This window comes from Heterocephalus glaber, unplaced genomic scaffold, assembly GCF_053883595.1.
Source record: "Heterocephalus glaber isolate CG9 unplaced genomic scaffold, H.glaber_assembly_v1.0 deba00001538, whole genome shotgun sequence".
Classification (NCBI taxonomy): Eukaryota; Metazoa; Chordata; class Mammalia; order Rodentia; family Bathyergidae; genus Heterocephalus; species Heterocephalus glaber.
Window position 1 is genome coordinate 21,326,014 of NW_028258333.1, and position 14,023 is coordinate 21,340,036.

The following is a 14,023-nucleotide window of genomic DNA, read 5'->3' on the forward strand; positions in this document are numbered from 1 at the left end:
GCTTGACAAAAAAAATGAAGTGTTAAATATTGTGTGTGATATGTATGTCTTTGTCTCTGTATCCACCTAAAGTGGATATGATATGAGTCGTTGTGGTGGTCCTTATAGTTCTTTTATTTTCACTCTTTTCTCTCTAGATTTAAAGACCCCAACAAAACCAAAGCAGGTATTTATCTTGGGGTAAGGGTGAGCAAGGATTTGTTTTTCATTTTTGCTTGTGGGAATTTGAAAATGTTTAAACTCTCTGGTTGACTAGAAAAATGATAAAGAGTACATCGAAAATACATATTGAAATATCTTTGGAATAAATGATTGTTATAAGATGCTAAATGTTTTCTTAATGATTACTTTATTTCAAAAGCATGTAACTTTAAACTTCATCTTTGCCTGAAACATACTAATACTTCTTCCTGAAAACATGAAAATGTTTGATGTGATTTATACTAAGACTGAAAAACAGTATTTTAATTATTTGTAAATATCACATAAACTATAGACCTACGGCCATGAAAATGCCAAATATGTAATGAAAATAAGAGATTTAGCTTTTTATTTTAGGTGGCGTTTTTCTAAAATGTCATTGAGTGTTACCCAGAGAAGAAATTGAGAAGTTTGCTCTGTTCATTTGGAGTTTTCCCTAAACACATGTTGCTACTATTTATTTTAGTTTGGCTATTTTATTTATTTATACACCGAAGTTCTAGGAGAAGTCATAATCAACAAATAATACTGAATTTATTATGTGCTAACTTCATTACTTACTTATCAATAATCTTCAGAGATGAGATCCCTCTATCCATTCATAGTTACATTCTTTAAAAGAAAATGGAATGGAAGAAATGCAAAGGTGTAAGAAATACCTCTGCTTTGCATTAAGATAGAAAGATGACTATATGAATGTATTCTAGGTTCTAAGTTATGGTAGATAACTCCTCATCCTCTACTTTCCCAGTTCTCCAGTTTAATCTGGTTTTGTCATGTTTTTAAAATTTCTTGCCATGAAAGCATGGACTGCTAGAACAAAACTTGGAGCATGCATACTACCTGTTTTTATGTTGGTAGCAGATTTCAGATCTCAATGAAATAAGAAATGCATGAACTGTTGAGGTTTTTTTTTCATTTGTTTGATGCAGCTACTTGCTCAGACTTTACTAACCTAACTAACCCACCTCCATTCTTTGGACTGTGATAACTTTCAGCATGAACAAGTCTCTAAAATAAGCTCAGAAAGAAGTGGAACTCCAAAAAAACGCAAAGCTCCACCACCTCCTATCAGTCCTACCCAGGTAAAAACAAGCAAACCAAAAATCAACAAGCATATACCAGCAAAGCCATGATTTTATCATTTTATGTTTAGGTCAAAAAGAAATATTTTAGAACTGACCATGAAATGCACATTATAAATTTTTTTTGTAGTTTGAAACTACAAATTGTGGGGCTGGGTCTGTAGCCCAATGGTAGAATGCTTGCCTAATGTGCATGAGGGCCTGGTTTGATCCCCAGCATCACAGAAAAAAAAAAAAAAAAAAGCAAAAAGAAGTAAATTGCAAATTATGGTAAGAAAGATTTTAATTATTACTATGGAAATAATATTGATTTTTATCTATTTCAAAACTGTAGAGCTGAACAGTATCTTTTTTTAAACCTCAAGGAAATTTCTCAAAATCTTATGACAAAAACTTTTCCCTTAAGATAATAAGCTTAGTCTATTTTTAGTTCCCCTTATTAACAGCACCAGTGAGGGATAGAGAAATGAGTAGTAAGGCAGGTGGAAATGAATTTTAGTTGATCTCTTAAAACATTGCTAAAATATATTTGCCTTTGAAATTATATTTATGGTTGGATAATATTATAAGTAGTTTTTATTTCTGAGCTTATGACTTACCTTATAGAGGAGGGAACCCAGAAATCTATGAAATGGCAAATAAAAACAGGTTGAGGCTTGCTGTTAAAAAATTAAATCATCCATATTCAGATAGAGTAGTATTTCATCTGATAAGTAACTTTAAATAGATGTGTTAGCATATTCATTAATAATATGCTCAACTTGCAATAGAAGTTTTACATATTTTAAAAATTGATTCTAGTTAATATAAAATCAAAGTTACTTAGTTTTACTCTATAAACTTTCAGAAAGTATTTGAAATAGCTGAATTGGCTAAAAAATTTACTGTAAGATTTAACTGCATCGATTAAATGAACTAATTCTTAAGCACTGGAGAAGAAAAGACTTTGAAAACACATTCTTCACTGGTGGTTTTCACTTTGTTTTTTTAGTTGAGTGATGTATCTTCCCCAAGATCAATAACTTCAACACCACTTTCGGGAAAGGAATCACTATTTTTTGCAGAACCACCCTTTAAGGTATTTACTTTCTGTGTTCAACTTTATTACTGCATTTAAAGATGATAGACTTCTTTTACGGTATACAACACTGGCAAAAACAATATACTTCTAAATGACTGGTTCACAACTTTTCCACCATGAAGAACCTTTTGATTATTTTTTCCTGGCATGGACACCATAAAAACAAAACTAGAGAGAATAAATTACATTTACTAACCAATCATTAATTTTCTTTCTTTTAAATAGTAACAAACGGCATTTATGTGGAATCTAAAAAAGTTGAATTCATAGAAGCAGAGAGTAGAATGGGGCTCTGGGTGTTGACGGAAGTAGAGAGTTTGAGGGATGTATTGGGAAAAGATTACATTTCACTTTGACTGGAGTAATAAATTTATAAGAACTATCGTACAACATGGTGATTGTAGTTAATATTAATGTGTTGTATTATTGAAAATTGCTAACAGATTTTTAAGTATTCTCTTCACAAAAATGATTGTGAGATAATGCGTATGTTTACTAGCTCAGTTTAGCCATTCTACATTATACATGTATTTCAAAGCATCAAGTCATAATATATATATATATAATATTTTATTTAACAATTAAAAATAATTTTTTAAAAGGTAAAATGGTAGAAGTTGCTAACTTCTGAGTGGTACTCACTCCCTTGTTTATTCCTGAATACAAACTAATAAAGTGGCAAAAGTCAAAATTTTTAAATTCTCTTCATAAAGAGTGGTATTCTGTATTGGAACCTGGGATAGAAAAAGGACATCAGTGGGAAAATTAGTGTAGTCTGACTAAAACCTATAATTTATCAGTATTCATATCTTCATTTTGACTAATGCCTCATTACTACATAAGCCAACATTAGGAGAAACTAAGTCACTATCTTAAAACTTTTTTATAAACCTAAAATTGTTCCAGAGACAAAGCATAGTTAAAATTTTTTTTAGAGACAAAGATAATTTACCTGAATTTCAGGAACTCTCTTAGGTCTTATTCTACCTCAGTCTGTAAATTTGTGTTGGAAAGTATTTCAAGAAAATGGGATATCACTAGGAAATTGTACTTGGGAGTAAATAAAATTTGTAATTGTTAAAATGAAATTCAGTTTGTATAGCTGTATTTACTTGCCTCCATCTCAGAATGAACATTTTTTTTAACTTAGATGTACATTGATGGGAAAAATAGTCTATCAGCCTATCATTTCTTCTCTTTAACTTGACTTTATTAATAAACTCAGGATGAATACCTATACAAGACAGGGCGAGAAAGGTATGCTCTCATAATTACTACCCTAATATCATCTCATATCGTCTCTATGGCTTAGAAGAAGCAATGCATTCCAAAGAAAAATACCCAAATTGTGATTTTTAAGAGCAGAAAAGACTATAACTTCTAAACAGACAAGAAAAAGAGTGATATATAGTTAAAATAGCTAAACATTAAAAAGACTAAATATACCAAGTGTTGGTGAGAATGTGGAAGAATTAGACCACTCATATTCTTTTGGTGGGATTGTAAAATGGTACAACTACTTTGGAAAATTGTTCAGTAGTTTCTTTAAAAGTTAAACATTAGAGCCAGGTAATGCATACTTGTAATCCCAGCACTCTGGAAAGCTGAAGCAAGAGGATTGCAAGTTTAGGCCAGCCTGGGCAATTTAGTGACTTAACAAGAGCCTCTCTCAAAATTAATTAAAGGGCTGGGGATGTTGCTTAGTGCAAAGACCTTGGGTTTAATCTCTGGTGCCCCTCCACACACACAAGTTAGACATTTACCAAATTAATATATGATCACCCATCCACTCATAGATGTTTACTCAAGAGAAATGAAAATGTATGTTTATACAACAATCTCATATACAGATTTTTCTAGCAGCTTTATTCACAATTTTCTTAAATTGGAAACAACTCAGCTGTTCTATAAGTGAATGGATAAAGATAATGAGATATATTCACATAATGGAATAGTGCTCAACAATAAAAAAGAGTGAAATGTGGGGCAAGCAACAAGATAGATGAATCTGAAAATCATCAGGCTGAATGAAAGAAGCCAGCCACAAAAGTATCATTACAGTATGACATTCCACTTATAGCGATTTTAGAAGATGAAAAAAGGAGAATCAGAGTTGCCTGGAAATGGAGTGAGCAGGTATTAGCTGTGATGAGGCCTGAGGAAACCTTCAGGAGTAGTAGAAATATTTGCATTTTGATGATAGTGGTGGTTCGATGGGTATACATCTGTCAAAACCTCCTTAAATTGTAAGTGGATGTCATTTATTGTACTTGAAAAGATAAGGACATTTTTCTGAAATGGAAAAAACAGCTTTTTGAAAAGATATGCATTTGCCACTACAGCCACTTAATTTTGAACATTTGGGCCTTTATCAAAGGTTTTGCTGAAAAATGATACCTCATCATTATCTGTAGCTCATCTAAATGCAACATAGTAATTTCTGGCAAGTTACTGTAATGTTTTGAAATATGATTCTTGAAATGAGTCTGTCTTTGAAGTTCTAAGAATTTTTACAAATACATTAATATATTCAGGGACAGGGGATTAAAGGCAATCTTTAGCAGATCCATTTCCAATCCAAGGCCATACAAATTTTTCTTCCCCTATAAAATTACCTTTTTATTTTTTGATATGTGTTATTTATTACCCATGTATGATCCAGATAAGTAAAATTCTTTGCTTTGCAGAATTTAAAAATATTAAATGTATGACCCAAGTAAGTGAGATCATTATGAAAGAAATCTTTCCATCTTGGGTTTTAGAACATAGCCCCATAAATGAGCTGTTATATAAAATTATAAATATATTTGTGTTACACTCACTAAATGAAATTTCTGAAAAATATTTTGAGACTACAGCCTCTGGAGCTTCTAATGTTTTAGAGATTATCCCTTACTTGATAAATTGTCACATTTATTCACTTATACTTAAAATACTTTTTTTTCTTGAGATCTTCTAGGTGTTTTTCTGGTAGGAAAATGCCAACTCTGCTCTCTCAAAGAAGGAATCTTCTTGATTTCTTTTTTGCAATGCTATGTTTAGTATTCTTTTTAAGTCATTTTTGTGTTTCTGCAGGCTGAGATTAGTTCCATACGAGAAAACAAAGACAGACTAAGTGACAGTACTACAGGTAAGATACAAAACCATCTGTTTTTTGTTCCCTTGACCAAACTTTCTTTATTCCATGTCCATTGAAAGAGAGCAAAGGCCATGCTGGGGCACTTTGTACCGGGAAGGCATGAGAACGAGCTTGCTGTCACAGGGCAGCCAACAACGCACAGAACTTCAGGGGCCTTATCCTGGATTTTAAAGAATCTCTGAATTTTGATATGAAAAGTATAATTTTTTTGTTTTTAAAAAGTACTACTATTTTCTTCAAATACAGATATAGACAATAAACCCCAGTGGTATTAGCAGACCTGTGACTTTGTCATGCAGAGAATTCACAATTTCCTATCACTTTACTGTTACTGCAGATATGTTGAAGTACTGTTTCTAATATATCCACTAAGAGGTTTGACAGTTATGAGACCTGCTTCTACATCTTGTGATTTGATGTGTTACAAAATAAGCATTTAGATCACCATACCTTATATTTTACCATACACATTTAAAAATAGCATTCTGAAATGTGGTCCATAAGCTGTAGGCTGTTTGCTGTCAGCACCTTGCACTCATTGCAGCTGAGCAGCAAGTTATGTCTTGAAGAGAGAAGGAACCATGCACTTCTGTGACTGCCACAATCTAACTTTACCACTTCAGGGTGTAAGCAGACTCAGGCAAAAACAGAGGGCTAATGAAATCATACACAACCATATTATCTTCACCAGGATAGGATTTAATTCATTGTATCTTTTAAGTCTCTCCTAAAGGAGAAAAAGATTACTAAAGCCTGATTTTATCTGTAAGAATATAATACAGTATCTTCAGAATTAATTTAACATAATTCAGTAGATGATTTCAAAGGCCCTCTTTTGTTTCAGCATTCAGTTTCTTAAAGTAGTCAGCATTTTGTTTGTGTTTGGACCCTTTGATTTGCAGAATTTAGAAACATTCCACTTTCTAATTGCCAACAGATCAATGTTAATATAACTCAACAAGCATTACATTGGATAGTTTAAGAACCATCCATTGTATCTGTGAGGTAGTTTCTATTGCTTAGAATTGCAGTGATGCTCCCGATTGCCTAGTTTATTCTACCAGAAAGAAAGCTCACCAGACTTCATATTAGGGGAATTCAGAAAGCTGTGGTTTAGGCATCAGATATCAGAACAATGCCTTATTTTCAGAAGCAAGATTTTCTATGAAGAAACATTATTTTTGAGCCACCCAAATTAAGATCAAAATTTTCATCTCTGCATTAAATGGTTGAGAAAATGAAAAGCATGATAGCTAGAAAAAATTCTCTAGTATTTAGATTGTGACCATTAACTATCAGCAGTCAGCATTAATAATAAGGAGTTTGTATCAGAAAGTCATCCAACTATGTCATTAAGCACAGTTTTGTTTAGCTGATATTTTTTCATAAGAAGACTTTCTGGATGAAGGAAGTAGCACGTTGCATTAAATTCTGGGGCAAGTTCTCTCACCTCAGTGAATACTTAGAGTAGCATTGCTTTAGATGCTATTTCGGCATCATAATCAGTAGGATGTTTTAAAAAAAAATTGTGGTTTACCAACAGCAATTATGTGGGATTCAGAGAAGGAAGATCATTTCATGCTAGGGTGGTCAGTGAATACTTTTAAGGAGGAGGCAGAATTTGACATGGGCCTTGAAGAATGCCTAAGAGTTATCTAGGTATAGAGATGCTATAGGCAGAGTCCTGTGGCTAAACAAAGACTCAGTCATATGTTAAGAATATAGACAATATGATGGGATCCATGAATCTAACCAAAATGGAAAACTAGGAAACAGTGAGACATAAACCAGAAAATGTAAACTGGGGCCAGATACAGAGGAATTCAGAGATAGTTTTCAGAGGGAGAGCACTTTAAGCATTTGACCAAAGGAATGTCCCAAAGTATTAAATTATCTTTCTGGAAGCTTAGTTTGATGTGGCTGCACAGGCTATATTTTCACTGGGAAGAGTGGCAGAGATTTGTTGGGAAGCTGTCTGCCGGATTTCCAAGGGAAGGTGATTAAGTCTGAACTATATTAATGGTGATAGGGATAAAAAATAAACCAGATTCCACAGATATTTTTAAAAGGATCCTTAGAACTAGGACTTACGAGACACAGGGAGGAAGAAAATCACCCAGTATATAATACTTCTCAAGTGAATGGAAAGTGTATCGCCAAACCCAGCAGTTTTCAGAATCCGCTTCAATGTACTTGTACCTAACATTGTGCTGGGAATACCAAAATGAGGCCACACTAGAACCTGAAAATTGCTGTTCATTGTTGGTGGGTTATAATCCAGACTGGGAAGAACTGGACTCAGCCAGAAAGTGGGTTTGTTAGAACATAAAGACATAAGCATTTATTTGTTAAAAAATATTATCTTAAATTGCCTTTTTCTTTTCCAAGGTGGTGATAGTTTATTGGATATAAGTTCTGAAGCTGATCAGCAAGATCTTCTTGTCCTATTGCAAGCAAAAGTTGCTTCCCTTACCTTACACAATAAGGAGTTACAAGATAAATTACAAGTAGGTAAACAGATTATTCTGGGGAGTCAAGCTATTGGTATTTTTAAGGGTAGTCAGGTGTACTTTAAATATCTACATACATTTCTGCCTTTTTAAAAAGATGTTAGCTTTAAGCATTTATGTTTTGACATTTTGTTTTTTGAGAGTGGTGTTCATTGATTCTGTTTACATAAATTGGTAAATTACATATAATTATATATATTATGGTATACATGGCAATCATATTATTAAATTTTAAATCTAGATTATATAGACAAATTTATTTACATAAATAAAACATGTATTTAAATATATAAAGACATAATGATAATTTATATATACAGAATTTTATATTTAAATTTTTTTTGAGATGTGGGCTTCACTATGTTGCCCAGCCTGACCTTGAACTGATCATCCTCCTCCTTCAGCTTCCAGAGTAGCTGGGATTACAGGTGTGTGCCATTACATCCAGTGATATTAAAATTTTTATACTCAAAAATGTAAATATTTACATACCTGTATCATATTAGTCATTCCTTTGGTAAAGCTGACCATCTCACAGTCTTACAAATTTGGCAAGAAATAGCTACACTGTGCCCATCCTCCACAACTAGAATGATGTGAAAAACAAAGAAAAAATTTGAATCAGAGGGTTTACAGATAAAACAATTCCAATGTTTTAAAAATGAGACAAATAACACATCTTAATAGAACACAGAAAACAAAAAACAAAAAAACCCCACAGAATTCACTGTGTCATTAATCCAACTCTCATGTTCCAGAATGCATTTTTATCATGAAAGAACATACATATGAAATGATCATGCTACTCTTCTGCACCTAAATTTCAGATTGTCCCTTTCATTCCAGTTGCTTGCTCACTTAGGCACACCTTCAATGCCATTTAAGTCTTGCCTTTTTTCCTCCCAGGCCAAATCACCCAAGGACACGGAAGGAGATCTGAGCATTGGCTCTTTGCATTCTACTCAGTCTGATTTGGCCCCTTCCCTGAGCAAACCTAGTGATGCTGATCCCCCAGACTCCAAATCATCTCCATCTGGTGTGACACATTCTGCAGACAGCAGTATCAGAATTCAGCAACTACAAGAGAGTTTGCAAGACTTGCAGAAGAGATTGGAGAGCTCTGAGACAGAGAGGAAACAGCTACAGACCGAGCTCCAAACCCGAAGGACGGAACTAGTGTGCTTGAATAACACAGACATGTCAGAGAATGGCTCTGACCTCAGTCAGAAACTTAAAGAAACTCAGAGCAAGTATGAGGAGGCCATGAAAGAAGTCCTCAGTGTGCAGAAGCAGATGAAACTGGGTCTCCTGTCACATGAGAGTGTGGATAGCTATTCATGTCTCCATGACTTGAGGGTCACCGATGAGAAAATAGATGTGCTAAAGCGAGATCTGCAGAATGCATTAGAAGAAAGTGAAAGAAATAAAGAGAAAGTGAGAGAGTTAGAGGAAAAACTTGTGGAGAGAGAGAAAGGTGCAGTGATTAAGCCACCTGTGGAAGAGTATGAGGAAATGAAAAGTTCATATTGCTCTGTTATTGAGAATATGAATAAGGAGAAAGTGTTTTTGTTTGAGAAATACCAAGAGGCCCAAGAAGAAATAATGAAATTGAAAGATACACTAAAAATTCAGATAACACAAGAAGCTAGTGATGAAGCTGGAGACATGAAAGAGGCCATGAACAGGATGATAGATGAACTTAATAAACAGGTAAGTGAGTTGTCGCAGCTGTACAAAGAAGCCCAGGCTGAGCTGGAGGATTATAGGAAGAGGAAGTCTTTAGAGGATGTAACAGCTGAATATATTCACAAAGCAGAACATGAGAAACTGATGCAAGTGTCAAATGTATCCAGGGCTAAAGCAGAAGAGGCACTGTCTGAAATGAAGTCTCAGTATTCAAAAGTGTTAAATGAGTTGACCCAGCTCAAACAACTGGTAGATACACAGAAAGAGAACTTTGTGTCCATCACAGAACATTTGCAAGTGATAACCACCCTTCGGACAACTGGGAAAGAGATGGAAGAAACAATAGGCAGGCTTAAAGAGCACCTTGCAAGCAAGGAAGTGGAAGTGGCAAAGCTGGAGAAGCAACTTCTAGAGGAGAAAGCTGCTATGACCGATGCAATGGTACCCAGGTCTTCCTACGAAAAGCTCCAGTCATCCCTAGAGAGTGAAGTGAGTGTGCTAACATTGAAACTAAAGGAGTCAGTAAAAGAGAAAGAGAAAGTCCATTCAGAGGTTTCCCAGGTTCGGAGTGAAGTCTCACAGGTGAAAAGGGAAAAGGAAAACATTCAGACTCTCTTGAAATCCAAAGAGGAAGAAGTAAATGAACTTCTGCAAAAATTCCGGCAAGCTCAGGAAGAAATTGCAGAAATGAAAAGATATTCTGAGAGCTCTTCAAAACTGGAGGAAGATAAAGATAAAAAGGTTGGTGATAATTCTATTTCTGTTGGATTTCTAGCAAAAAGTCTCAGGGCTTTCAGTCTTTACTATATTAAACATATATAGGATTTTCTGGGCACTAACCTGTTTTGGATGCTCAGAGGCTCTGTACATGACTGTATCTGTCCCCAAAGCTGCATAAGGGGTAATATTCTGGTTACTGCTTTCAATAAAGCACCAGTCTTCATCCATTTCTCCTTATGCTAAAGCATTTTCACGTATGTGGTGCATATTTACCCTTTAAAAATCATTTTCTAGGGCTGGGGATTTAGCTCAGTGGTTTCGCTGCCTGCTGCACAAGCACAAGGACCCGAGTTTGATCTCCGGCACCAAAAAAAAGAAATCATTTTCTAGAAGGTCTGCCAGTGTTGAGTAGAAGTGTCTGAAAAGTGTGAACTTCAGTTTTCTCTTTGGATGTGTTGGAAGCTACTGCTGCAGCAGCAGGTTAAAAACTATAGGAATAGATTCCTCCACTATATAGAAAAAAAATACTGCCAGATTTAATCTTGCTTCCCAAAGTTCCATGGGCTTCTCACCTTAAGTCAGTGGATCTGGTACAGAGAAAGGAGGGAAACAAAGTGTAAGTTCAGAATGGTTCTTTGCCTGAGTCTGTTGTGTGCTCTAGTCCCGAGACAGAGCTTCTGAGTGGTAGTAAAGCAGTTTATCTTTATTTTGTAATTATTATGAGTATTTTGAAAAGAGCTTCAAAAGCCTATGGGGTGGGGATAGGAAATTGTGGAGTAAATTGGTACCTGCTGACTGTCCGTGTCAATAATATTGGGCAAGGTATAGTCCTCTCCAAATACAAAAAGTCTCTAATTCTACTTCTTTTAGTCACATCCCTTTTAAGAGTAAAAGAAGGTCAACATCCCTCATGCACCAAAATGTAATTCATTGGCCATTATCTGAACGGAATAGATGTAGAGGGCTTTGTCGGTTTGCCTCACTTATTCTTTCATTTTATGGGGTTTCTTTAAAAAATAGAAAATAAAAAGAATTCAAGTCCCAGAGGACAATAGACATGACTATGTTGGAGGGATAGAAATATCTGGAATTTTGCTTCTCTAAAGACATTATTGCCTATTTGATACAGTTTTTCTTAATTACTAGATAAATGAGATGTCAAAGGAAGTCACGAAATTGAAGGAGGCCCTGAACAGCCTCTCACAGCTCTCCTACTCAACAAGCTCATCCAAAAGACAGAATCAGCAACTGGAAGTGCTGCAGCAGCAGGTCAAACAGCTACAGAATCAGCTGGCTGTGAGTGGGCTTTTGTTTTGCTGCCTGGTTTGGGGTGGAGGGCGAGGCAAATTATATACTTCCTCAACTGTTAGGAAGCCACCACAAACAGAAAGGTTTCCTTCCTTAAGGAATGTTGCACTTAATTGAGCAATGACACTGATGGATTTCCTAGGCATTATCTGCAATGAGATGGATTAGATGTATCCTTGGGAAGGTAGGAATTGGTACAACAGTGGGAGGACACTTTGTTCACTTACCTGCTAGTTTTTTACCCTTCTCCTTTTCCTGCAGTGGTCATTTCCTATCTCTAGTAGTGGCAAGAGCTTTTTCTTATTATGGGGTAGTTGTATATCTACAAAATTGAAGCTGCTTTTTGGCCCCTTGCCAGGCAGATGCTCTAACACTGAGCTACATCTCCACCCCTTGCCTTGAATCATGAGGGGATGAGTTACCCTTATTCAGTAAGGACTGAGGTGGGTCACTTAGATGGCCATTTGTAATCTTGGCAACAGCAATTCCAGTGGAGTGGTGGGATAGAATCTGGACTGCAGTAGGCTGATTACTAGAAAAGTGAGTAAGTAGAGAACTAACCATTGGGCCGAAGAATCACAGAAGTAGACTGCATTAGGTTGGCTGGAGAGATAGGAGATGGTGATTGAAAGTTGGGATGCTTTCATTTGTGATTTTAAAGGTGGTAATGACACAGTCAGGATTATGGCCAACAGAGTGAGTGTTTGAAAGAAAGAGGAGCGAGTCATTGAAACTGAGGTTGAGGAACTGAGACTCAGGTGTTAGATGGACCATTCACTCAGATACTAAAATCAACCAAATGATGACAGAAGCAGGAGTGTAAAAGAAGACAGTAATCAGAAGATGGTGATAAATGTGTGGGGATAGCAGAAAGGTGGAAAGGAAACAAAGAGATTGAGTATCCCTAATCCAAAACTATGAAATCTGACATGACAGATTCCAATTTTGGAGTATTTCTGATTTCAGATTTTCTGATTAGGGATGTTCACCTAGTAGTCTATTAAATATTCCAAGATCTAAAATGCAAAATACTTCTAGTCCTGAGCATTTTGGGTAAGTGATAATCAGTCTATACTACATGTACCTTCTTATGGTATGAACATCAAAAAACCGAGATTTCAAAAGATCTCAGCTTCTGATACTGATACAAGGTGAGAGTGGGTATTGGTAGGCATTTATAGATTTCTGAAGTATGTGATGGTCTTGATTTTTCATGAAGTAGGACAGAGGATCTCTTAAAATGAGAAGAGTTTAGAGCTGAGTTAGTATTCTGGAAACAGCTGATGGGAGGAATCACAGCAGTGACTCAAAGCATCAGCAGCTATTCAGAAGAACCATTTGAGATTGGAGCTACCAGCTTTGTTGTCTTCTGGGTGTACTAACAGCTAAATAATTGAGCTCCCAGGCATTATGCAACACTAGCAATGCCACGGGAGATCAATAACTCCCTTGAAAAGAATAGATTAATAAGTATTTGGTCATTGTAGAAAAGTGGAAAAATACAGAAAACTCTAAACAGACCCTATAAATAAAAAATGCTCATAATTCAGCAATTTGAGAAATCATATTTTGCATTTGATCTTATTCCTTGGCAATATTTACTTTGAGTAAATGTGTCTCCTTGGCAATATTTACTTTGAGTACATGTGTCTCTGTATTTGTATAATTTGTATATTTTTAACAGAACTTTTGGATTATAATAATTTTTACATAATTTTTCTTCTGGAGTTGACAACATGAAATAGGTAGAATATTTCCTAAGAATACTGACTAGTGTTCAGAAATACACAAGCCAATGAACTCAGCAGTTTTAGAAGCGTCCCATGCTAGCATACAGTGGACGGAATCAGTTGTGCAGACTCTAATGTCAGTGTTCTCATAGTTTTCTGTGTGTTTATTCCTTAAAGACCACCTAATATTGCTAGTAATGTCAGACTGTCTCTCTCTAGGAATGCAAGAAACATCATCAGGAAGTCATATCAGTTTACAGAATGCATCTTCTGTATGCTGTGCAGGTATGGATATAACACCCAGTGAAATACCTGGGCATTCTAAAGAAATACAGAGCAGGTATTGCCTAAACTCACATCATTATACTAGAAGAATCCTTTTCATTTAAAATGTCTTTTGCTTTGCTTCAGAGTTTGTGTCAAAGCACTCAAGCTCTACTGACTAGGAGCAGCTTCATCATTTACTGAGAAATGCAGGAAGATATGGTTCCTTCCTCCATCAAGAAGACCCTAGCTTTATTTTCCAGGCATTCCTATATTCTTAAAGCCCTTACCCATGTGAT

General features: G+C 35.4%; 1 protein-coding gene and 1 long non-coding RNA gene across 6 annotated transcripts in view; one reads left to right on the forward strand and one right to left on the reverse strand.

The window, feature by feature from the left end:
• Rai14 (retinoic acid induced 14) overlaps positions 1 to 14,023 on the forward strand; it is a 150,522-nt gene that overhangs the window by 134,375 nt on the left and 2,124 nt on the right. For 3 of the 5 annotated variants that reach the window (XM_087189281.1, XM_087189280.1, XM_004848646.4), the window contains 7 exons: positions 138 to 166; positions 2,278 to 2,364; positions 5,443 to 5,497; positions 7,895 to 8,013; positions 8,923 to 10,443; positions 11,569 to 11,718; positions 13,680 to 13,745. In XM_087189281.1, the coding sequence (XP_087045407.1) occupies positions 138 to 166; positions 2,278 to 2,364; positions 5,443 to 5,497; positions 7,895 to 8,013; positions 8,923 to 10,443; positions 11,569 to 11,718; positions 13,680 to 13,745 (2,027 nt within the window). Of the gene's footprint in view, positions 1 to 137; positions 167 to 1,199; positions 1,287 to 2,277; positions 2,365 to 5,442; positions 5,498 to 7,894; positions 8,014 to 8,922; positions 10,444 to 11,568; positions 11,719 to 13,679; positions 13,746 to 14,023 lie in introns of all 5 variants that reach the window. The other 2 variants (XM_004848645.4, XM_004848644.4) reach the window with 1 other exon arrangement.
• LOC106009737 (uncharacterized) overlaps positions 1 to 14,023 on the reverse strand; it is a 58,680-nt gene that overhangs the window by 33,392 nt on the left and 11,265 nt on the right. The window contains exon 2 of the long non-coding RNA XR_015442216.1: positions 1 to 8,602. This exon is cut by the window's left edge and continues 27,240 nt beyond it. This is a non-coding gene — a long non-coding RNA (uncharacterized LOC106009737). The remainder of the gene's footprint in view (positions 8,603 to 14,023) is intronic.